A 21309-nucleotide genomic window follows, 5' to 3' on the forward strand; every position below is an offset into this window, starting at 1 on the left:
AGTTTAATATTTTAATTAATAAACGTTACTTCTTATATTTTGATTAATCATCCAGCCCTAATCTTCCGTTTAATCATAAAGTCCATTGATGTATTTAAAAAACGCCGAATTAGTATGGTTTTTTTGTAGTGAAAAGTATAGTACCTTTCTAAGTCCATCACCCATAGTATCTTAATTCATTACTTTAAAGTATTTTGATCTGAAAATAATTTCAGAATTGTGGTTTTTTGCATAAAAATGGTTTGTTGCAAAGGTGCGCGTGTTTTTTATTGTTCCTTTCACAGAAAATAGTTGCATGCACTCAATGTAGTAACTAGTAACGGTTGGAATAGAACAGAAAAGCGACATTCGATGGAAACCATGTTCATTCTTCAATGTATCTTTTAAACTATTTCTGATAACTTCTTCTTGGGAATATAATTAAACAATCAATGGCAGTAAGAATACTATTCCCAGTATCCAACCTTTTTTATTTCTCTCCGTTTTTGAAAGAAAAAAAAACTAGCATTTTCTCACTAATTAGGTATTAGAAAAGTTATAATTTTCACGTATAATTGGTCACTTTTCAAAAAAAAGGAGTTAAACCATAGAATTAATAATTACGGTAATTCTATGAGTTAAACCGAAGAAAGTGGTGGTTGTTGAGATAGTAAGAAACAATGGAAGAAAGTGCAGAAATAATGGAAACGACAATGAAGACGTCAGCCACTGTAGGTATGGTATAGGTACTTACGCGTAGTATAAAGTGTATAAACGTAAGATTTTACAAAGTAATTGAACAGATCTTTAAGTATTTAAGTAACAAAGAATTCAGTGAGACTTTTCTACCTAAGTTACATTACCAGATACATTTTATGAAAGCTATCTTTTAGCTGCAGAATGTTAAAAGAAAATCTTTAAAATACGCATAATAGAAGAAATTACTCGTGATATTCGGTGAAGCTCCGAAAATGGCCTCAGATGGTAAAAGATAGAAGAAAACTCTAAAATGGAAAAATCACTGTTATCAAATTCCTGATGCGCTAACAATGCACTCTCAAACGCATTTAAAAACCTTTCGAAAACCTTCTAGGACCTTACATGAGCTTTCTTAAATTAATTTCAGAACACATAAATCCTGTAGAACCCTGGAAAAGGACTAGAAGTTTCTGATAACTGCAACTAAAGAAGTAGAAAGGATGTAAAAGCTACGAAAGGCGTATCGAACGCTCTAGTAGTCTTCGAAGGAGTTTGGGAAGAAATCTAAATGTAGAATTGTTGTAGAAAGCGTTTAGTAGTTTTTCCAGAGGCTTTTTTCAGTTACCAGAAAATATAAGGTGCATTTCAGGTACACCTCTTCTTCAGTTCTCATAACCTTTTGTGCACTCCACAGAACCATATAACTCTGACATAGGGGGCGCTCAACGAACCCAGAACGCCCTCAAAGTGTAGAAAGTTGTGACAAGATCGTATAAAGCGTCCTGATATTGAAAGTACCAACAGACCAATTTAGCATGAGAACTCTTTAGTTAAATCGTAATTTGGGCTGGATTAAACACAACTTTGGTGAATTTCCTTGGTAGTTACATCGGTGATCATTCGAAGGAACTTGTTTTGAAAGTGTTGGGTAACGTCTCTTCGTTTAGTAGAACGCCAGAGCTGGATACCATGCATCCATATTGGTTTTATAATTGATAAGTAAATCAGTCGTTAGGACTTGAGTTATGGCCAACTAACCAGCACATTTGTCGCTGCTTCTGCTTGATTTGCCGTTTTTTGCCTACCGGGAATCTCTTATTCAAGTCGAGACCAAGATAAGATTCTTTTTGAAGAATTTGGACGTCTTTGAAGCGAGTGTTGAGGTTGCTGGCCTTCTTAAATTTTTCTTATTTGGCAAAGGTCAACGGCTTCTTTGCCTAAGACGAATTGGAGCTTTTCGACTGTCTTCTTTTGTGAAGCTGAAGTGCCAGTATCCATGATAGTATTATCAGCGAAAGTTTATATAAACGTGTTTTTCGTTGTCAGAATATCTGCAATGTAAAGGATACATAGCAGGGCGGCCAAGAACACTTCTTTTACTCAGTCGGTGCACTTGATCAATGGGCAAATGATTATGTCTGAACCCAAATTGATAGTCAGGACTCAGGGATCGTTTGAGACGCTCCAGAACAACATAGATATTGAATAAAGTAACAGCGATAAGACTCTAAATGATGTTCTGCATGCTAATTCGGTTTTTTTCGCCTCCGGAATATTAATCCCGAAGTACCCCGTAAACTTCGCGCAATTATACGTGGGAGAATCAGCCCCTTCACTCTAGAAATAATTCGAACTACCTACACCCCCCCTTCTTCCTTAACTTTGCAGACAAGACGTACAGAGAGGCGAGGCCGGCAGATTTAGATATCATATTCTTCACCTTCAGACACTATGACTCGTTTATGGCTAATCCATATAGTATGATCTATACGCCGGATAATTAATTACAGTGATAACATTTATTGAAGTAAATTTCGTAGTCAGAATGTAATACAGTTTGAAACTGAAAGTTTAAAATATGTATACAAAATAATGTTTCTTTTTGTAAAATACATAATTTGGGCCCACATTCAATCACAGGAAATTTTAATCACATAATGTTTGTATATCAAGGCACATGGTGTCCAAAAAAATACAAAGCGTGACTCTAAAGTAGACTACATCTAAAAGTTCGACTACATAGGAACAGGCTGTTCCTAACTCTCCGACGCCTCTTCCGTCTCCAATATTGCCTTAAAACTGAACGGTTGGAACGGATAGCCCAGTCCAGCATAAAACTTGCTCATAAATTCGACCCTGAAATTCTCCAACATAACGAGAGGAATTACTAGTAAACATCGTACCAATGCAAACGCAACGTATGCAGGAAGGCGGACAATCCTTCCATCATTACCAAAATTGCAATGGTACAAGATGCCCAAAAGATGAACAGAAAGTAGATCATCACAACTCCCACATATCCTTCACTTTTTAGACCCATTTGTAAGACCATGTTCCATAGTACTTCGGACAGCTCTAGATTAGTTTTCGTGATTATTATTATCATACTGGATTTTATACTTACGTGCGTGAGCAAGTGACAGCGCCCACAAACGGAGATAGGATGCGGTATGTGAAACCGTACTGAGCACATATTCTATGGTATGAATTGCTTGGTGAATCATAATTTCACCCATTCCATCGTCATGCTCGTTATGCGCAGCGTGAGGTACTGATTTTTGTTCCTCCACGACTTCAGGTTGTAATTCCATACCCTGATTGACGTCTCCGTTTCGCCCATTCACGTGAGGCTTGTGCGACTTCTTTGTACAAAGTAGGTAGATGGGCTTGCCGAGGAGCATGACAGGTATACATAATAGCGATACTAAAACCAATCCCGTTTGAAGATCGCTCTGCTGGTCAAACATATACTCGTCACAAAGCTCCGGGGGTGGCGCGTGTTTAAATAACATCATATTAATGAACATTATCAGAACTGACGGAGCGCAATAAGACCCTTTCTTGACATCTGAAAGTTTATACTTAGTGCCCGAGGTTGGGTTCGTTTGGCCTTACCGCCTCCTTGGCCATACATTATCCACTTAATAAACATCATAATCACCATCCATAAGAACAAAAACACCAAAAAAATTAGCTGCGGTAAAAATTCGAAAAAGATGTTGGAATACCTGCCGAAATGCCTACAAGAAAACGTATTCGTGATTATAATCTCTAATTCGATCTGTACTTACACGTGATTAACCACGCTGAGACAAACCCCAAAGATCATGTGAATGACTCCAAAAATGATGGATAGCTTCATTTTGTACGAATTTAAAAATATAATCTTGTTGGTAGATATCTGCCAAACCGGATCTACGCCCATCGCGTACGGACTACCTCTATACGAAGTTTCTGGAATTAACTCCAAATCCTCGCTGTGTAGCACAGTTGATTCATTAAACGAAATATGCCAACTGCTTTGAAAGATATTGAACGATTTCGAAAATACATCATTGTAAATCATCCCCGTGTATATAGAAAAGAAGCCCATAAGTAAAATGATATAACGGCCGGAGAAGAAAATATTCCATATCTCGCTATCGATTTTCTTGGCTTGAAGTTTCTTTTCGCATAAAACCATGTACGCGCCAAATGACAACATAATTACACCGTGTCCAGCGTCACCAAACATTACAGCAAAAAGGAATGGAAAGGAGATGAGAGTGTATAGAGCTGAAAACACACTGGAAACGGGCGTTGGTGGCAGGGAAACGCTTACCTGGGTTCACCTCCCGGTATGAAGCTACGCCGTATGAATCGATTAGGTTTTGGAAACCCTTGGTAAATTTGTTGGTTCTGTTGAACGTCGGTGGATCTTCGACGGTATTGATTATGTTGAGGAATGAGGGGATTGAGCTGCCGCTCGCACTCTAGAATATGGAAATGTAACCGTCATTTACCTCCGAGGGGTACTCACTGAGCCATCGGACAGAGCCTGCTGTACGATGTCGCGATCCTTTATGGGTAGCCAACATTCGCCAATTAGACATTTCTTGGTTACGTCCATGTTGAACAGATTTAAGGTGTGATAGATCGCTTTCATTTTTCTAACCATCACGCTCCAATTTTGGAGTTCCTTAGCAACGCTCGTCAACACCCTCTGGCGATGATCTTGTGTTTGGTTAAGAACCTGTACAGATTGCTAGTGCCATTGCAAAGTGTGTAGAGGGAAATTACCAAATTCAGGTCTTCCAGCCGGGTGCGTAGTCCAGTTTCCATTTCGACCCTCTCCGCCTTGGTGTTCGGGCATGCGTACAAAGACGCGTGGAAACCGGCGCACACTTTCTTGATGCGCGACTTTAGCTGCTCGCCTTGGAAAAACGCGGCAAATACGGTCTTGTGTATTTGGTTACCCTAAAAGAACGTTGGCAATTGGCGCGCGTGCTAAGATGCACTTACAGTAGCAGGGTCCTCGAGGGGTTTCTCAATTTCGGCTTGCCTAAGAAAAACGTTGCCTCGAGATATGCGCCAAAGCATGCGTTCGAAGGCGGGTACCCGTTCTCTGTTAATGACACCTGCGACAAAACCGAGTCGTCCTCCGACGGTGCTTGTGTTTTGAATGTCATCTGGTATTAAAGCTTTATTCTCCATTGTCGATCCATTAACCTCATCCTGCTCGCTAAAGAATGCCCTGGTTTTATCCAATACATGTCGCAATTCGGTTAATTCCAAATAGTTTGATTTCAAATTTACGGCACTCTCGCTGAGTTCCTTGATATCCCCTTCGGTCTTCTCTAAGTGCGCCTGAAAAGATCATGGAGTCTACCAAGGAATAAGCACGAATCAGTTACCTCCAAATCGATTATCTCTCGTGGATTCGGAGCCTTTGGTAACTCCGAGCAGTCGGGAATTGTAACACCATCCTTTTTGACTTCGCCTTCAATGTAACGCAACCGGCGTTCCATTTCATCGCAACGTCGTACTTCGTTAACGAATTTCCTTTGGAATGCATTTACAGTTTCATTCAACTGCAAGCGTTACGACTTTATATAATGAAGCACACCTAATATACGCACGTCTCGAAATTGGACTATCCCAGTCTCCCCAAGTTCCGATATTGAGTAATACGCTGCTTCAGGCTGAATGAAGAGTTGGGCTAAAGCCATCTCCTCGCTGCGAAAAAAACTTCCCATCTCTGGCGGCTTTGCTGCTTGTATATCCTAAAATTTAAAATATTTTAGTTCAAGCAAGTCACCGTGATTGTTTTTTAACAAATCGTGAATATCATCACGCCTGCGTCCAAAAAAATTATAAACCTTGAAAACGCGTTTGCTAATTATCACTTGATAAGAGTTTCTTGGTCATAAAGATTAAGCAATTTAATGCATGTTGTAACGGTGTTTGAAGTAATTATTTTCCCCTTTTTTCGATATTTATTGACTTTGTTGTGACTCCTGATAAGGTGCAACATTGTTTGTAATTTGTAATTGTTACTCTTCTAGTCTAGTGTGATTTTTAAGGCAAAGGTCATCGACTTTCGATGCCGCAGATTGTAAAAACTGCGGCTATCATGGAATGTTGTAACTTTACAATAAACCAAGCTGTCACAACAAATTTTATGAATCCATGAGAGAAGTTGTCCAGGTTGTCCCAAAATTGGAAAGCGATGAAGGGGAAAGGAGTTGGTAAAAAATGTATGGTCAATTTGTCTGTAGAGATGGGCCATTTTGGAAACAAGTCACAAAAAGTACCCCTTCATCTCAACTCAACCCAAGAATTATTGATTGATGCAGGCAGAAAACAGTGACAAAAACCTCTCCTGAGATCATTTTCGGCTAATTTTTGTATAAGAATAGAGCTTATGTCAATAGACACCTCTGACAAATAAAAAAATTAATCATATGAGGTCTGTTACATTTGAGTAAGGAACGGTTAAAATTTTATTAATTAAAGCGAAGCACGTGAGTGCGAGGCGCCATCTATGAGGGCCATTATATAATTTCCATAATTTGAACCAACTTAATTCCGCCAAATTAGTTTTAGACCTATTATGGGGTTGATTTTTGTATCGGGGATGCTCTAATACATTTACAAAAAAAAGCGATTAGCTGTTAGATGTAACGATTTCGTTTTATATTGCAATTAAATAGCGCAACCACACCTAATTGAAAAAGCACGTGAGTACATCCCGCCATCTTACGAAAAGTTTGCTAAAAATGTTCATATAACAGAATTTTAAATATTATGAACGCACAATTATTGATTTAGGGATAAGTAATTACTATAAATATGGAAATACGAACCTGTAGGTTTAGAAAACCACAAGACACTGTTTAATTCAATTATGACACACAGATTACAATCCCAAGATGAGCTTTTGAAATGCAAAATAAGGTAGAAATGCATACGTTTCAATTGTGCCGGCAAACTGACACCTTCAGGAAAGCCTTCCTGAGATAATGCTGATATTAATATGTAAATACAGCATTTACAGACGCTCTTTTTTTTAGCAAGATATCTCATACTCAAATATGTACAAAACCGTTTAGCGCTCATTATCGCATCACAAGAATGTAACGTAATCAGAAAAAAATGCTTAAAATAATAAATTTGAAAAGATTTACCTTATGTTTAAGATTCATTTTTGAAACACCACTCAAACTGGAAGCAAGTTAATACCTACATAAAAATGAACGAAACAACCTTAACACGATAATGTGAGCAAATAACGTATCGTACATTTGTATGTTAAATAAACCTCGAAACTACGTAACGTGGCCTTTGAATTTAAATTTTCCAATTACATTTTCCCGTATAAAAAGTTTGCGCGCGTTTATTAATTTTTCTCCGGGTTGTTTTTCTTCAAAAAGATTTGCACATAAAATAATAATTACGCGAAGGTAATAAAATTAATCGCCGTAATCTTAATTATTTTTTAGTTACGCCTCGCCTGATCGCGTTTCGCAAATAAAGAGTTCGAAATGTCTTACTTTTTTTTGGTGTAAGAGATGCGCCGGATGATTTCGAAAACCTAACTGTCCAACAGGCCGTTCGTTACATCACTGAGATGAATTAATCCCACTTCCCATCACATGAAAAAATAAAATTTTGAACCCTGGACCCGAATTTATAATGAAAAAGTTCCCCCAATCAAAAACTTAGTTACAAGAGAGCTTCTGTTTTTTCCATTACATTTATTTAGCATTTTAAATAGATTTGGTGGAAATGCAAGTTTCCCGAAGTGCTAGAGCGAAGGAGTCATCAGCGAAAGTCTCGGCAATAGCGAACTATAAACCAACGCCCAACATCACACGTATTGCTAGGTACCTACTGCTGTACAATTAATTTAAAATTGCAAGTAAACAAATTGTGTAATGAATAGGTATAGTGTTAATTTTATTTTATAATAAGTTGCATGATTTTCGCGTTGCCATAGGAACTACCTACGTTCCTAATAGTCCCAAAGTTTGCATCCCTTCATTACTTCTTTGTCAGCAAACAAAAGGCGTAGAGGAATGGAACTAATTACTGTAGCTAAGTCTTTTGAGCATATCACTGCTGCACCCCACAAAAGGGGTTTTCACCCCGACGAATATTGGTATCCGAATTTGGAATTCCTGGAATTTCATGAAATTTAAGAATAAAATTGTGAACTGGTCTTGCTGTCAAAATATCGTAACAGTAGTCATGTATACAGTATACGCCGAGTAAGAGCAGGTCAATGGAAGGGAATTTTTCGAAAGAAACTCTTATGTGGTGGTTATGTCAGTATGTGTCCGTCCGTCTGTCCATCTGTTCCTCGTCTAACTCGAGGACGAAAAGAGACAGTGATGTCAAACCTTTACCAACCAATTTCTGTGAGTTTAAGCTTTAAGCATCAGTGCTATGCATTATAAGCCGAATTTCTGAATGTGAGCCGAGTGTCAAAAAATTTCCTTGCTGAATATCGCATGCCAAGGGTCGGTAACCCTCGACTCGCGACCCGCATGGGGCTCTTTTATGAAGTTGTCCTAAAAAACAGCTTTAGAAATTCACCTTTTTAATTTTATTACGAAATAGAAGGTATACACTTGCAGCAAATAATTAATTTGTGACACTAATTGTTTACTTTCTGGCATTCTTTTGTTTTTTATTATCACAACCTACTCCGGTGTATACACATGTAATTCATTAACGGGTAGGTACTTTCGTAAAAAATATTGAATAACCTAAAAACTACGGGGATTAAGCACAGGACACCTCTTATAAGAATTGAAAAGAACACAACAGACAATCGAATAGCGAAATAAAATAGTGGTAGTTCCATTTGAAAAAGAACAGTTATGGCACTTTGAAGTTTGAAGTGTGGAAATTTTGCCATTTCCTTGTGCACACCCTGTATATGACTAAATGCAATAAATAAAACGTTGAATGTTGCTGTATACTTATAATTGTTTTTACGTTTTTCTTTAGGTTATCGATTTCGGCACTAGGCCATCGTCAGACCTTGCTGAAATTACATTTGTGAAGTGGTGGATAATATAAAGTTAGCGGCTTACCGTCATAAAATACATGTAATACTGAAATTCATCGATAATGACTTAATGCAACTTTCTCTTGATCAAAGTGTTTAACGTTATTGATCAACTTCATAATCAAGGTGACTACGATTCATCAAAGTGAGATGCTTGTTCGGAAAAAAATTAATCAGATGGCAACGTTGACAAAAAACCAAAAAGTGAATAGGTTTTCGTGTAGAGGAAATGGAAAAATATAGTATTTAAAAAAATTAGTTATTTGTTGACACCGTAAAAATGAGACACTGTACATTCAGCAATAATTTCTGTAGATCCACAACCGTGTGTAGTTAACACTGGCACAAAAGATTTTTTAAATATTTTTTACTAGGTATGAACTGGGAAACACCAACGCACTGTTGCAAGACCCTGTATATAAACACATACTATAATATTGAATATTGAATGGAACGTATTTCTCTACTTTTTGAGATAAATTGCAATAAAGCCATTTGTAAACAGTATTATATGGTATAAACTATTTTTTGATTTTTTGTATGATCAACAAATAGCTATCCATTGGTGGCGATATTCACGTGTTGTTTTTCTCCTTGTATTTTTTCATCCTCTACGGTCATTTTTTTATTTTAAATTCTGGTCCCACGATGTTTACTTTGCAAAAACATCCAAAAAATTTTTTTAATTTTTATTTAACCTAGATTGACTGGGCTATAAGAAGTATTTTACACATCCGAAATTATTAGGCGAAACACATAATACAAAACCAAGGCAACTCTATCGTCCTCAAGCGATTTTTTGCGGCTGAAAGTATTCTGACCATGAACAATGGGAATCCAAACCGATCATCGACCTCCAAACTGAAAAAGACATTTTCATGAAACGAGTAATAATTAAAACTTTCAGAATTTCCGCCCCGTCCGGTACCAGACAAATTGAAGACAATCAACAAAAGTTAAAATCAAGATGACAAGTGTCGCTCGCTGTTCCCTTCGTTTCGTTAATTTACTTGATTGTTTATGACAATTTAAGTGAAGTCATATGAGAAAGGAGGTCAAGTTTTAATTTGTCAATAAAGAAGTATACTAAACAACTTCTGTGCCTTATTAATTGAAACGATTGAAATGGGATATTATACCTACACCTATTTCTGTTTTACTTATTTGAGTTATTTGATTTTTTTATCATGCATTAATTCGTAACGCTAACATTCACGTTCGATACATTGCCATGACCCAAAATGAACTGCTGTTCTCCATAAATTAAATATCAGAATTAATTGATGAAAGTTTTCTCATTTTCGCTACGTCGTTAAATAACCACCTATTCCCTAAAGGGAAAAGTGAGGGTTTATCCACAATTCCGTGATGTACGAATTTTTTTAATGTAGGTCATCATTGATTTGAATACAGAAATGAAATGAAGGGCAGGAGATTGTATTGAAAATTCCGGCCGTTGAACCAAGCAATTTGCATCATTTTTAATGCGTGCGTGACGCGCTTTCATTTAAGACCATTAAGTTTTCAGTATTTCCTTACATTTTGTGAGAAAATTGGCACTGGCAAAACAGAATTTCGTAATTATACTGGATATTATAAAATATTGATAAAAAGACGCCCTTGACATTTCTTTAACAATTACACAGTACTACCCTTCACCTTGTTACTTCGTACATGTAAAATGTGTAAATGTTTTTCACATAAATTTGCATTTTCATATTAAATATACAGCCCTATCCGGAAGAAAGTATGAAATTTGTCATGCACGTACCTAAGCTTTCATCTCTGCTTTCGGTCAAGTTTTTCTGTGAAAATTTTCGAAAAGAATTGTCAGTACGGAATCATTTCTGGCATATTAAAGTCATATAATGCCGACCCAATCCGGTCTATCGACCGCATATAGGGTTACTCCGGACGATGTAAATAAATGAAGCTACGTTTAGTCTTGTCTTGATTATTTCTAGACTCCTGAGGTTGCGCTGTTTAAATTGCGCCCGCTGACTTTTAGTGCGTCATCATAAAAAATTGATACGCGGACAGCTGGTCTCTCCTGGCTTATTGGATCTTAGGTAGTGAAAAGTTGAGCTTTTTTGTGAATATTTACAAAAAATTGGAAGGGTCAATGCGGAAGCATTTCTAGAATCTTTGAACCATATAATTTCATTGAAAATTGAGTACTGCAAGTGGTGTTATTAAACGTCATGTTATATTTGAACTAAAAAAAATAGTAACTAATAAAAAATCTTATATTTTCCATACGGAATGGGTGTCCAAACCACTTCAACCCTATTTTTTTCGATTCTATGTATCTATCAATGGATATATTTCGTCCTGAAGTTCCAATCGCTTTCTCCTTCGACACTCCGCTCTGGAGATATGAAGAATTACAACTGATTACGATAAGGGGCCGAGGAGGAGGACTGTGGTTGGTAGAAATGAATTTATTTTGTTGAGACCTTTCATTAGAGTATCATCATAAAGGATAAAACTAGTTCTTCCAACCACTTATTTTGGGGGGTTTAATTAGAATACCAATTTCTAACAACCCCCTCCCTCCTTACCTATCTCGAAAGGGAGTCGCGAAGGAAAGCTATAGTTTGTATAAATCAATTCCTTTCGACGAGAATACCGTGAAGGGTAAAATGCATTTGTAAATATATTTTTTGTACTCCAGAACTAAATCCACGGCGTGTTTTGTCATTAATTTAAGGGACGAAAGTGTCACTTTTACTTTGGAAGTAGAAATGAGCCTGTGACGAAAAGGAAAGGCCCAACGCGAGAGAACAATGGATTTGGAGTCCCAATGGCGGAACTTTGAGTCATTTTCAGAATATGTACCAACTACTGGACATCCAAAAAACTAGAATGACAGCCCTCCACCCACAATATTTAATATTATAATTATTAAAGAATTAATTAAGGTATAACTAGAGTAAAACATAAAAATGAATTGCAACCTTTGCACGAAAATTAATTCTGCCCCTTTGCATAATTTGTGTTTCGCACATAACAGTCATGAGAACGTATAATGGCACTCACGTTGTAAGATAAAACGTGCGAAAAGTGCCCTTGCATTCATATTGTTAAAGTTGATTGATAAATGCGACATTAGTATTTACGACAGCGTCGTAATATTGACATTTGATACCTATTGTTACAGGTAATAACATAAGTATATAGATTGAGTCATGTTATGACCGGATATAAAGCTATCGTCCATAAAACCGTGTATCGAAAATATTAGGTATAGTGAAATCGGATGTAATTGACACATAAAGGGCGTAGTTGTGTGTTAACCTTTTGGAAATTTGACGCAGTAATTACCTTCTGCGAAATTATCTTCTCTACTGATTTGTAACGATATACGCAAACTAAATATTTTAGTTTGGTTGAGTAGGTAACTCTAATAATTTTCACTTGAACCAATGACATTCAATGGTTCTATGATAAAACTAACATTTCTAAAGTGAGAGTGTTTATGAAGAAAAATGATTTTACATATTTTTTCAATAAGGGTTGTGCACGGGTCCAGGAAGTTAGCCACTGATATGAAGCACAAATGACGTCACCATGCAAAGTCCTTAGTGCTTCGTTGGTGCTTCAAACCAGAAACCGGCCACACCTACGGTTCAGGAGATATAAAGCCTCAATGTTAGAGGCCCGAAGTTAGCCACCACAAATATCGTGATCTGGCAATAAGGATGGCAGTAAAAAGCGAAATCCAACCCCGGATTGATAATAAATTGGGATTTATCCAGCAGGATCAGGGCAGCCACTAGTGACTAACTTTTTTCGCCTTTTTTGATTTTTTAAAATTTTGAATTTCTTGTTTTTTAAGCTTCTAGTGACCTTGTATTATTAATTGAAAACAAAAATAAAATATCCATAAAAGAAAAATATAATTTTTTTGGCACCATTCCTTTTACAGTTTACACTTTTACAGCTTTACAGCACTGTTGAGACCACAAGGCAAAAAAGATTAAGAAACGCTTAACTAAGTTATTGGCATCGTTGTTAAGCCTTACTTAAAAGTATAATTTTCGCCTAATTCACTATATACGTTAAAGTCCAACTTTCAACCCCCGGGATTTCGCTCGCGGAAAAATTCAGCTATTTTATTTATTTTTCTCCGATTTCGAATCACTACATAAAAAAACCCGGGTTGTTCGGGAACTAGCAAGAAAAACACATAATTCCAACATTTTTTTTTAACCCAACACCTGATTTTTAAATGAATTTATTCCATTTTTAGCCGCCTATTGTTGAACTCCTTTGGGTTCACAGTACAAGTAGGAAGTGTGACATGGAAAATAAGCAAATTATTTTCCGGATTTTCGGTTACCACCACGTATGCTAAACCAGTGGTTCTCAAAGTGGGTGCGGTGCCGCAAGCACTTCATAAGGGTGTCGCGAAATTTTTAAATATTTACTTAATAAGCTTAAAATTATATAAATTAAAAATGGAATTAAAATAATTATAAAAAATGAATATTAGTTTTTTTTTACAATTCTGTTTTTAGTTTCTCTTTTATTTATTTCTATGGTTCATAATTCATTAATCAATCATGTGCTGGTATTGCATGACATCAGACTTTCTCAATCTTATAACTTATATTTGGGGTGCATATTAGGGTGGTATGGGGAATCGAAAACGTCCTATTTTGGTTTTAATCCGTAACCGTCTTCAAGCTTGGTGAGGGTGTCAAAATTTTAAAAGTCATAACGGCTTGAAAAAAATTTTTTAATTTGTTTCGCTTACACTGGCCAAAATGGCTTAAAAACTTTCAAAAAAGTTCATTGCAATGTTTTAAATGCTTTTGTGCTTAGAAATTTTTTTGTAAAGACTTCTCATCCTTCATCTCTTTACTAACCGCGTTACTAACTGTAAAAAAGCAAAAAAATAATAATACTAGGGGTGCCGCGAATTTTGTTTAATAATTTTAGTATGCCGCCAGACAAAAAAGTTTGAGAAACACTGTGCTAGACAATAAACAAATGATTTTGGTTTCAATCACAATCGGCCATGGATTTATTGCCATAAGAAATATACTAACTTTAAACCAGAAATTCAAGATTAATTTCCAAATAAAATATTAAATATTTGGTATCGCCGTTTTTGTAATTTTTTATTATATCAATTGGCATCAAAATCCAATAATAATTTCTATATAATACGGCGCCTATAAGAAATAAGAAAGTTGATGTGATTTACTCGAAACCCACAAGTCATACAAATTTTATTTTAGCACAGAAAGCTAAAAAGAAAACAAATGAACGACAGCGCATTTTCGAAAATGACATTTTTTTGTTTTTTGGCCATAACTTTGCTATTTGTAGAGCTACAAGAAATTATATATCATAATCAGCATGAAATTCGGCACATCTTTGCCCCTTTAACCGACTTTGTATCTCTTACGGTTTACGAGATCCCTAAACTATAGTGGACGTGAGAAAAAAACTCACCCTATATGTATGCAATAGCTACTCAGCTAGGAAGAAAGAATGGTTTTTCGGTAAAAAAAAACATTAAATATTAACGTTCACAGGTATCCAATTTCGACGATACCAACCTCCGTTAAGGGAATATAAAGAATTTTGCAGACATAGTTACAAACAATCAGCCCTGTGATGTATCACTAACGTTAAACTTAACGTGCACGGTATCTGTAGAAAAAGTTATTTTGTCCATACTAATTAACGCAAAATAACGTTTTTAATAGGAGCTCGAGACAAAACGCGAGATAGAAAATTGAGCAGAATTTTATGAGAGCTCGAGGAGAAATTTGAGGAATTTGTCATGAATCTGGCTTAAAAAGAAATTGAAGAAGAAATTGATAAGTGAACGTGAAAAAAAAATTAGAGAGAGGAACTATAAGAATAATTTGACGGAAACTTCCGGAAAGTTTACTTCACGGAAAATGAGAAAAATTTGAGAACATGCGAGGGATTTGAGAGAGAACTTTGTGTTACTAGAACGTCATTTGTGCGTTTTGTCATTTTCAGGGAACTGTACAATACTACTGAAGTTCTGTTACTTGAAAGGGCTGCATATCACACTAAAGCAAGGAAAATCTTCTCGGTCCAGTTACACTTCACTTGAATCTATACTGAAAATGTTCTACTAGAATACTACTGACACTAGGGGTAGATATAAGTTTCGTCTATGTTCCTCAATGCCATGAAGCCGGCGTTTGAAACTTGACAGGATCAAATATCCCTGATGTACCACTAAATTGGAGGTGAACAGAGGTATCTAAAGATAATCCGAGATAATCTAAATGGTGTCGGGTGTGGTTCAGTTGCAACATTAACATACTGACAACTAAATTGCATATTTAATGTAACATTCTTTGATTTGTATAATACATTGTTTGTGTATTTGTATGTTATGTTTACCCTCACCACTCACTATAACCAAAGAGTACTCTTTGGTTATATACTAAATTTCGAAAGAAAATTCAAAGGGCTCTAACTTTTGAACTAGTAGCCCAATCTTGGAACTGTTTGAAATTATGGATTCTACAGGGCACATTCTATAAGAAAATTTGTTTTTCCGGTCGAACTGAGACAATTTTTTTTTCTGGCCTCAAAAAAAGGCAGTGTATAACCTTCCTTTTTTACCAATAATCGACTGCACCAAAATTTCTCGGGAAAACACTTTTTCTTATTAATTTTGGGGCGTAGAATCCAAAACAATTCGAACTTTTTCGATCAAACCTCTCAATCAAAAGTTATAGACTAAGTAGAAACCAATTTCGAAAGAAAATTCAATGGGCTCTAACTTTTGAACTAGTAGCCCAATCTTGGAACTGTTTGAAATTATGGATTCTACAGGGCACCTTCTATAAGAAAATTTTTTTCCGGTCGATCTGAGACAATTTTTTTTTCGGGCTTCAAAAAAAGGCAGTGTTTATATCTAACCTTCCTTTTTTACCAAAAATCGACTGCACCAAAATTTCTCGGGAAAACACTTTTTCTTATTAATTTTGGGGCGTAGAATCCAAAACAATTCGTACTTTTTCGATCAGACTTGTCAATCAAAAGTTATAGCAAAGAGTAATGGGTACTCTTTTGCTATAACCATTCGAGTAAGTTCACGCACCGAAGCTGTCTATATAAACAGTTGAGGGTAAATTAGCCGTGTCCGTGATGAAATAGTTGGGGTTTTTTTAAACACTTTTTTACGTGTGTTATTTTGTTTGCTGTGTGGCCACGCATCAGCACTAGCTTTTTATTTATTTATTTTGTTAATTTTTTTTAAGCTGGGGGACGCTACATCCAAATTGTTTATTCGATAGGTATACTGTAGCTATACGCACCCCTGCCCACAAAACTATAGTCATAATTCCCTACGGAAAACCACCATAGGAATTACCTACATGTGTATCGTATCGTATCCGCCCCAAAACCGAATTCCTCGGGAAAACTCATATTGATCCCAAAAGCGATGCTTTTACACACGGCAAAAATTCACGCGGTTCCAACGTTACGGCATGAACTCATCCGTGTTAAAGTTGATAGTTTATTTCATAATTTTCGTTACGCTTAATAATTAACGTAAATGTTCATGAAGGACTGTTATATAAAAATGTATATAGATTCCAAGAGTGACCTCGACCGTAAAAAGCTGGAAATTGTTATACTATGCAATCAATTTGTCCGTGAAGCAAAGGAATCGATATCGACGTATCGATTTTCTCAATTCGCAATGCAATCCAAAAATTTTCAGGGACGAAGAATGATATGAAAAACTTGCTACAAGTTGAAGGTCTTATTGCAAAAAGTATTTTCCCAAACAACTTATTTCAATTGTTAATCGCCTTGACAACGCCTGGATGTGCGAATCAAATTTGCATAGAAAAATCTCGTATGTATAACATTCGAATGCCGATCACATGTCTTCATTTGTCTTGCAAAGTGCTCACTTTAGAAGTTAAGAGGTTGATTTGCCTATTTTTCAGAGGTGACAAACTTTCGTGTCTGTTGTACTCCATACAGTTCCTCGAGCGAACGCGTTGAAGTTTTGATTTTTGCATTCTTCCCCTGTGCTTTTTTCCTCAGTAGTAATGACCCTAAAATAATCCACTTCTTGTATTCTTCCGAAGATATAAACATAAAAAAATTAAGCTTTATAATTTGACGTAATAAACAATTTTTTAACCTTTTGTAGTATATAACACTTCAGATAAAATTTATTAAAAAATTATGTACCTATACATACCCATATGTCAAACAGTTTAGATATAATATGTTCGAGTAAAAATCACAATCTTGATATAAAGGTAATTGCGGAATTATGTTGATTAGTAACCTACATCAACGACTATCTACAAAGATAGCTGCAGCCGTCTGCAATACCTATTTGCCCAACTAGAACACATCAGAGGAATATTTTAATCGATTAAATGTTAATTGGGAAAGAGCGGATATTCTGTGCCAAGAGAAGAACATCTTCCTAAAATGATCACTCATGCGCCTCTAAAAAAGGCTTAAATCACACGAAAGGCTTAATTCTTTTCAGAAATGCTAAATCAGAAAGCACTACCACTGCAAATTGCAGTCCATAAATAATTTTTGCTATGCTAAAAGGGAACAGTAAGTATATAAATTGGTTATGTATAAGTAAAAGGATTCACCATTGAATAAACTGCAATGGTCTAATGGATTTATACAATGGCGCTGTGTAGTGTAAAAATTCTATTTGCATCTTTTCAAATAAAAAATAATCTCGATACTATTAATATTTGTATACTATTTTTGTTTTAGTTATTTCCATAAAAGTTAGGAAAATGACACATAACTGGCGAGGAAATATTGAAGTGCGAGACCCCTTTAGGGTCGAGTACTTCAATTTCCGAGTCAAATAGGGCCATTTTACTGACGAGGTTTGTATTAAATTTTGCCCAAAATCATATTTGAATATAAAATTTCAATTTTCATATGGAACTTTACGTATCTCTCCATATCAGTCGTTAGGTACCTATGTTTTATAGGTGTAATAAGAACTCGGCTGAATTATCTTTATTTTCCTTTAGATATCGATTTCGGGGGAGGGGCGGTTATCACCCCATCATCAGGCTTTAGCGATAACGTTGAAGTGTGAAACGTAAGATGGTAATGAACGGAAGATCATGTTAGAATTCCTCAAATCATATAAAAATGATGATGGGGAGAAAAAAGTGAGATTCTATTTTGGATCGCAGCATCGTAAATGGAGAATGTAAAGTCACACAAAAAATTCATGTTAAGGGCTAGTCGGAGATCATTTTAACTTCTTCTTACAAAATTCGGTAATGTTTGTTTCAAGGAATGAATGATTAACCTCTTTAATTGCATCCCCAATGGTCACAAACTCACAAATTACTAAAATTTTTACTTTGGACGGCGATATGTCTTAACGTTTTTCTTGGGCCGTGGTATAATCACGTACCTATATAATTTAGCTATAATTAATTGCGAATGAAGGGGAATTATGGACAGTTTCTTGGATTGTGAGAGAGGGTGGATTCGATTCGATTACTGAGCGAGTTTTACACCGTATTCGGAGAGTGCGAGTAAATGTTGACACGATTTCGGGAAGCATCCCTCCATACATACTTGCAATTCGTTTTTGATATCACTTGGAACTACCAGTACTATATTTTGCTAAATTCTCTAGTAGTACGTGTTCGGCTAATTGCATAAACAAATAGAAATTCACAGGTTTTTCTGTTGCAATTTCGTAGGGCACTTCTGTACTTCGCAATCACCGGTTTTGCATCAAAGGCTAAATGGTTTAAAATTTCTAATTTTTTGAACAATTCGAAATTGCAAAAGGAGACAGTTTAAGTTTCTTCTTCTTCTACCCCATTTCCTCTATCCCTTTAAAAATAGCTCGGTCACCTTATTACTTTTTAATGACTTTTTCTCCTACAAATCAAATCCAAATTTGTTCACGATCATTGCTTTTTATAACTATGTCATTACCGCGACTATAATTGAAGGTGCTACTCTTCGCCGACTGATTGGCGTTGGGTTATTGTAATTACATTAATTGCTACTTATCAACAATTCAAGGATTCAACAACCGATACTTTGGTTCACATTGAAGAAGAAATTATTAATGATAATTGCACAAGTTATTTGTTTACAGACCGCACTTGAAGTTCTCGATGGAATACCACGCCAAAGCACTTAGCTATGAACAGGTGCACTAATCTAAACGAACACTAACGGTGTGATTATTCATAATTGTATGAATAATAATAAAAGGTAAATTCGGATGTGCTTATATATAGATAATTACTTTAACCGGTAACCTAATCAATTTTTTTAAAAATACACTACCGATTATAAGAAACTGACCTTCGCCATGTCCTGTATGTATTAAATAATAACACTATGACAGTATTAGCTCTACATGGGTTAATATACAAATTATTTTGGTTGACATCACTACTTCGCATAGTTAATAAAAAAAAATACGGAATTGTGCGTGCATAAACCCGCGGTTACGCGATTTCAGATTAACAATTTCCGGTTAAATATGTATAGTTAGTACAAATCCGCGCGCGTTATGAATTAAACTACCCTTATTTTTCAAAGTTGAACGCGTAGAGATATAAATAGCTCTAATTCACTTACTGAAGTTGAATAATTACGGAATTTAACATTAATAATGCTTCCACCACACTTTGTCAACTATCACTACGGTTCCGTGTCAATAAATTTTCATTGCGGCTTGAATGTTATATTTCACGCACATAATTCGATGTGTTTAGATCGCTCTAGTAAGACAAAGATAAGTATTTCAACAATAAAAAGATTATGATAATAGTTATCGCATGCGCTCAATTTCAAAAATTACGTCCCGCCGTTAAAGCCGTTTTGACTTGCCCGTCGATATAATAAGCCGGTCGTGTGACGTTTACTTGTACATTTCAGGGAATTATTGTCAATTATCAATCGAATAAAGTCCATGAATTATTGTTATTAATAATGTAAGACGCTGAATTGCGCACGCAGTTAAATAAGAAAACCGATTGTGATTATTAATTGGCGCCGCCTTGTACGTATGCAACACACTTGCGTCCTAATCCTTAGGAGACTTGCAATCGAGGAGTATGCGGGATTTTTTTTGAAAATCAGCGCCATTTCTAATGTAATTATGAGAATAGACTCATTTAGATTCAAGCCAATAGTTTTTATCCGGCCTTAGTTGATATTTAGGTGAAGGTTAGTAGTTCTGAATAGGCCCAAAAATTCAAGCTTCGTTCAAAGATGATCACATCCGACAATATTGGTAAATTCTAACCGAATCTTTACTTCAACTGGCTAATTTCCTAATGATATCAATATAGTCACTACCCCAAGGCCCCCTAAAGGGTAGCGGGTCATACTGTGTGACTTGAAAATTGAAAGGCACCGAACTTCATTTTTTTCGACCTCCCCGTCTTATTTTTAATAACAATGACATATTATGTCATTGGTAGTACAATGATTTGTTTCATTTTTTGCCCGAGACTTTATAGTCCGTTTAAATAATTAACCTTTTTCATTTTTCGTCAACTAGTTAACCACTACTAGGGTTTTTAGAATAAAAGTGGGCGAGTTCCAGATCCCTGAAGCCTTTATTTGGCTAGGATTTATGAATGGCAAACTCAAATTTATCTTATCGACAATAAATCTGAGAAATTTTCGATTTCAGTGCTGAAATTGGATTTGGATTTTGTTGTTCTCACTATTAGCAGTCCAGCTTACCTGATCGTGGCAGATGAAGGACAAGGGATGTTCTCAAGCTACATATCGACCATGCGAGAAGTTGCCACTTTTGATACTGTAACGTGATTTATAAATTCGGGTTCGATTTATATCAATATTTATTAAATAAAACTGAAACACTATAAAAACCGTACAATTTATATCAATTATTTATATCACACACTTCGCAATTTATATCTCCGCGCTCTATGTTTCGTACGTACTCGATCTCGTTCGGTAGTAGACTGCCGCGATGTTCGGTCCGCATCCATTTATACACGCAAGCAATATAAGTCCAGAACACTCGCGAACAGTCTCGAATATTCCTACACAAATCCCACTATCGCGCGCGTAGAAAATTCCAGAGCGCCAAAGGCGACGTCATGTCTGGAGCGTTTCCGTTACAATACTGTCCCCCTAGTCTGCGCCACAGTATGTTAATAGAACCAGAGATAAAATAATTATTTCACAAGGAAGTCTAAATAGGAGGTTGAGGTATTGCTGCTTGAGGTTGAAAGTCAATTCGCCAGTTGCTTCCGTGTCTGCAAATTTAAAGA

The 21309-nt window shown here is 36.0% G+C and overlaps 1 protein-coding gene across 4 annotated transcripts; it reads right to left on the bottom strand.

Moving 5' to 3' along the window:
* Nucleotides 1–2462: 2462 nt before the first annotated feature.
* Nucleotides 2463–19894, bottom strand: LOC116166625 (V-type proton ATPase 116 kDa subunit a-like). Of its 4 annotated transcripts, none has more exons than XM_031481627.1 (12): nt 19637–19894; nt 5577–5720; nt 5352–5528; nt 4960–5304; nt 4738–4914; nt 4478–4690; nt 4280–4430; nt 3750–4233; nt 3574–3698; nt 3083–3526; nt 2862–3033; nt 2463–2814 (listed from the first exon to the last, which is right to left on the bottom strand). In XM_031481627.1, the coding sequence occupies exons 2-12, from the start codon at nt 5691–5693 to the stop codon at nt 2715–2717; spliced, it is 2505 nt and encodes an 834-aa protein (XP_031337487.1). In that variant the 5' UTR covers nt 5694–5720; nt 19637–19894; the 3' UTR covers nt 2463–2714. The 4 variants fall into 4 exon arrangements, with proteins under 4 accessions (XP_031337487.1, XP_031337488.1, XP_031337485.1 ...); XM_031481628.1 differs by lacking the exon at nt 19637–19894 and adding an exon at nt 7491–7720; XM_031481625.1 differs by lacking the exon at nt 19637–19894 and adding an exon at nt 7125–7272.
* Between the last annotated feature and the right edge of the window lie 1415 nt (nt 19895–21309).

This window comes from Photinus pyralis, unplaced genomic scaffold (assembly GCF_008802855.1).
Source record: "Photinus pyralis isolate 1611_PpyrPB1 unplaced genomic scaffold, Ppyr1.3 Ppyr1.4_LG3b, whole genome shotgun sequence".
In the NCBI taxonomy this organism is placed as follows: Eukaryota; Metazoa; Arthropoda; class Insecta; order Coleoptera; family Lampyridae; genus Photinus; species Photinus pyralis.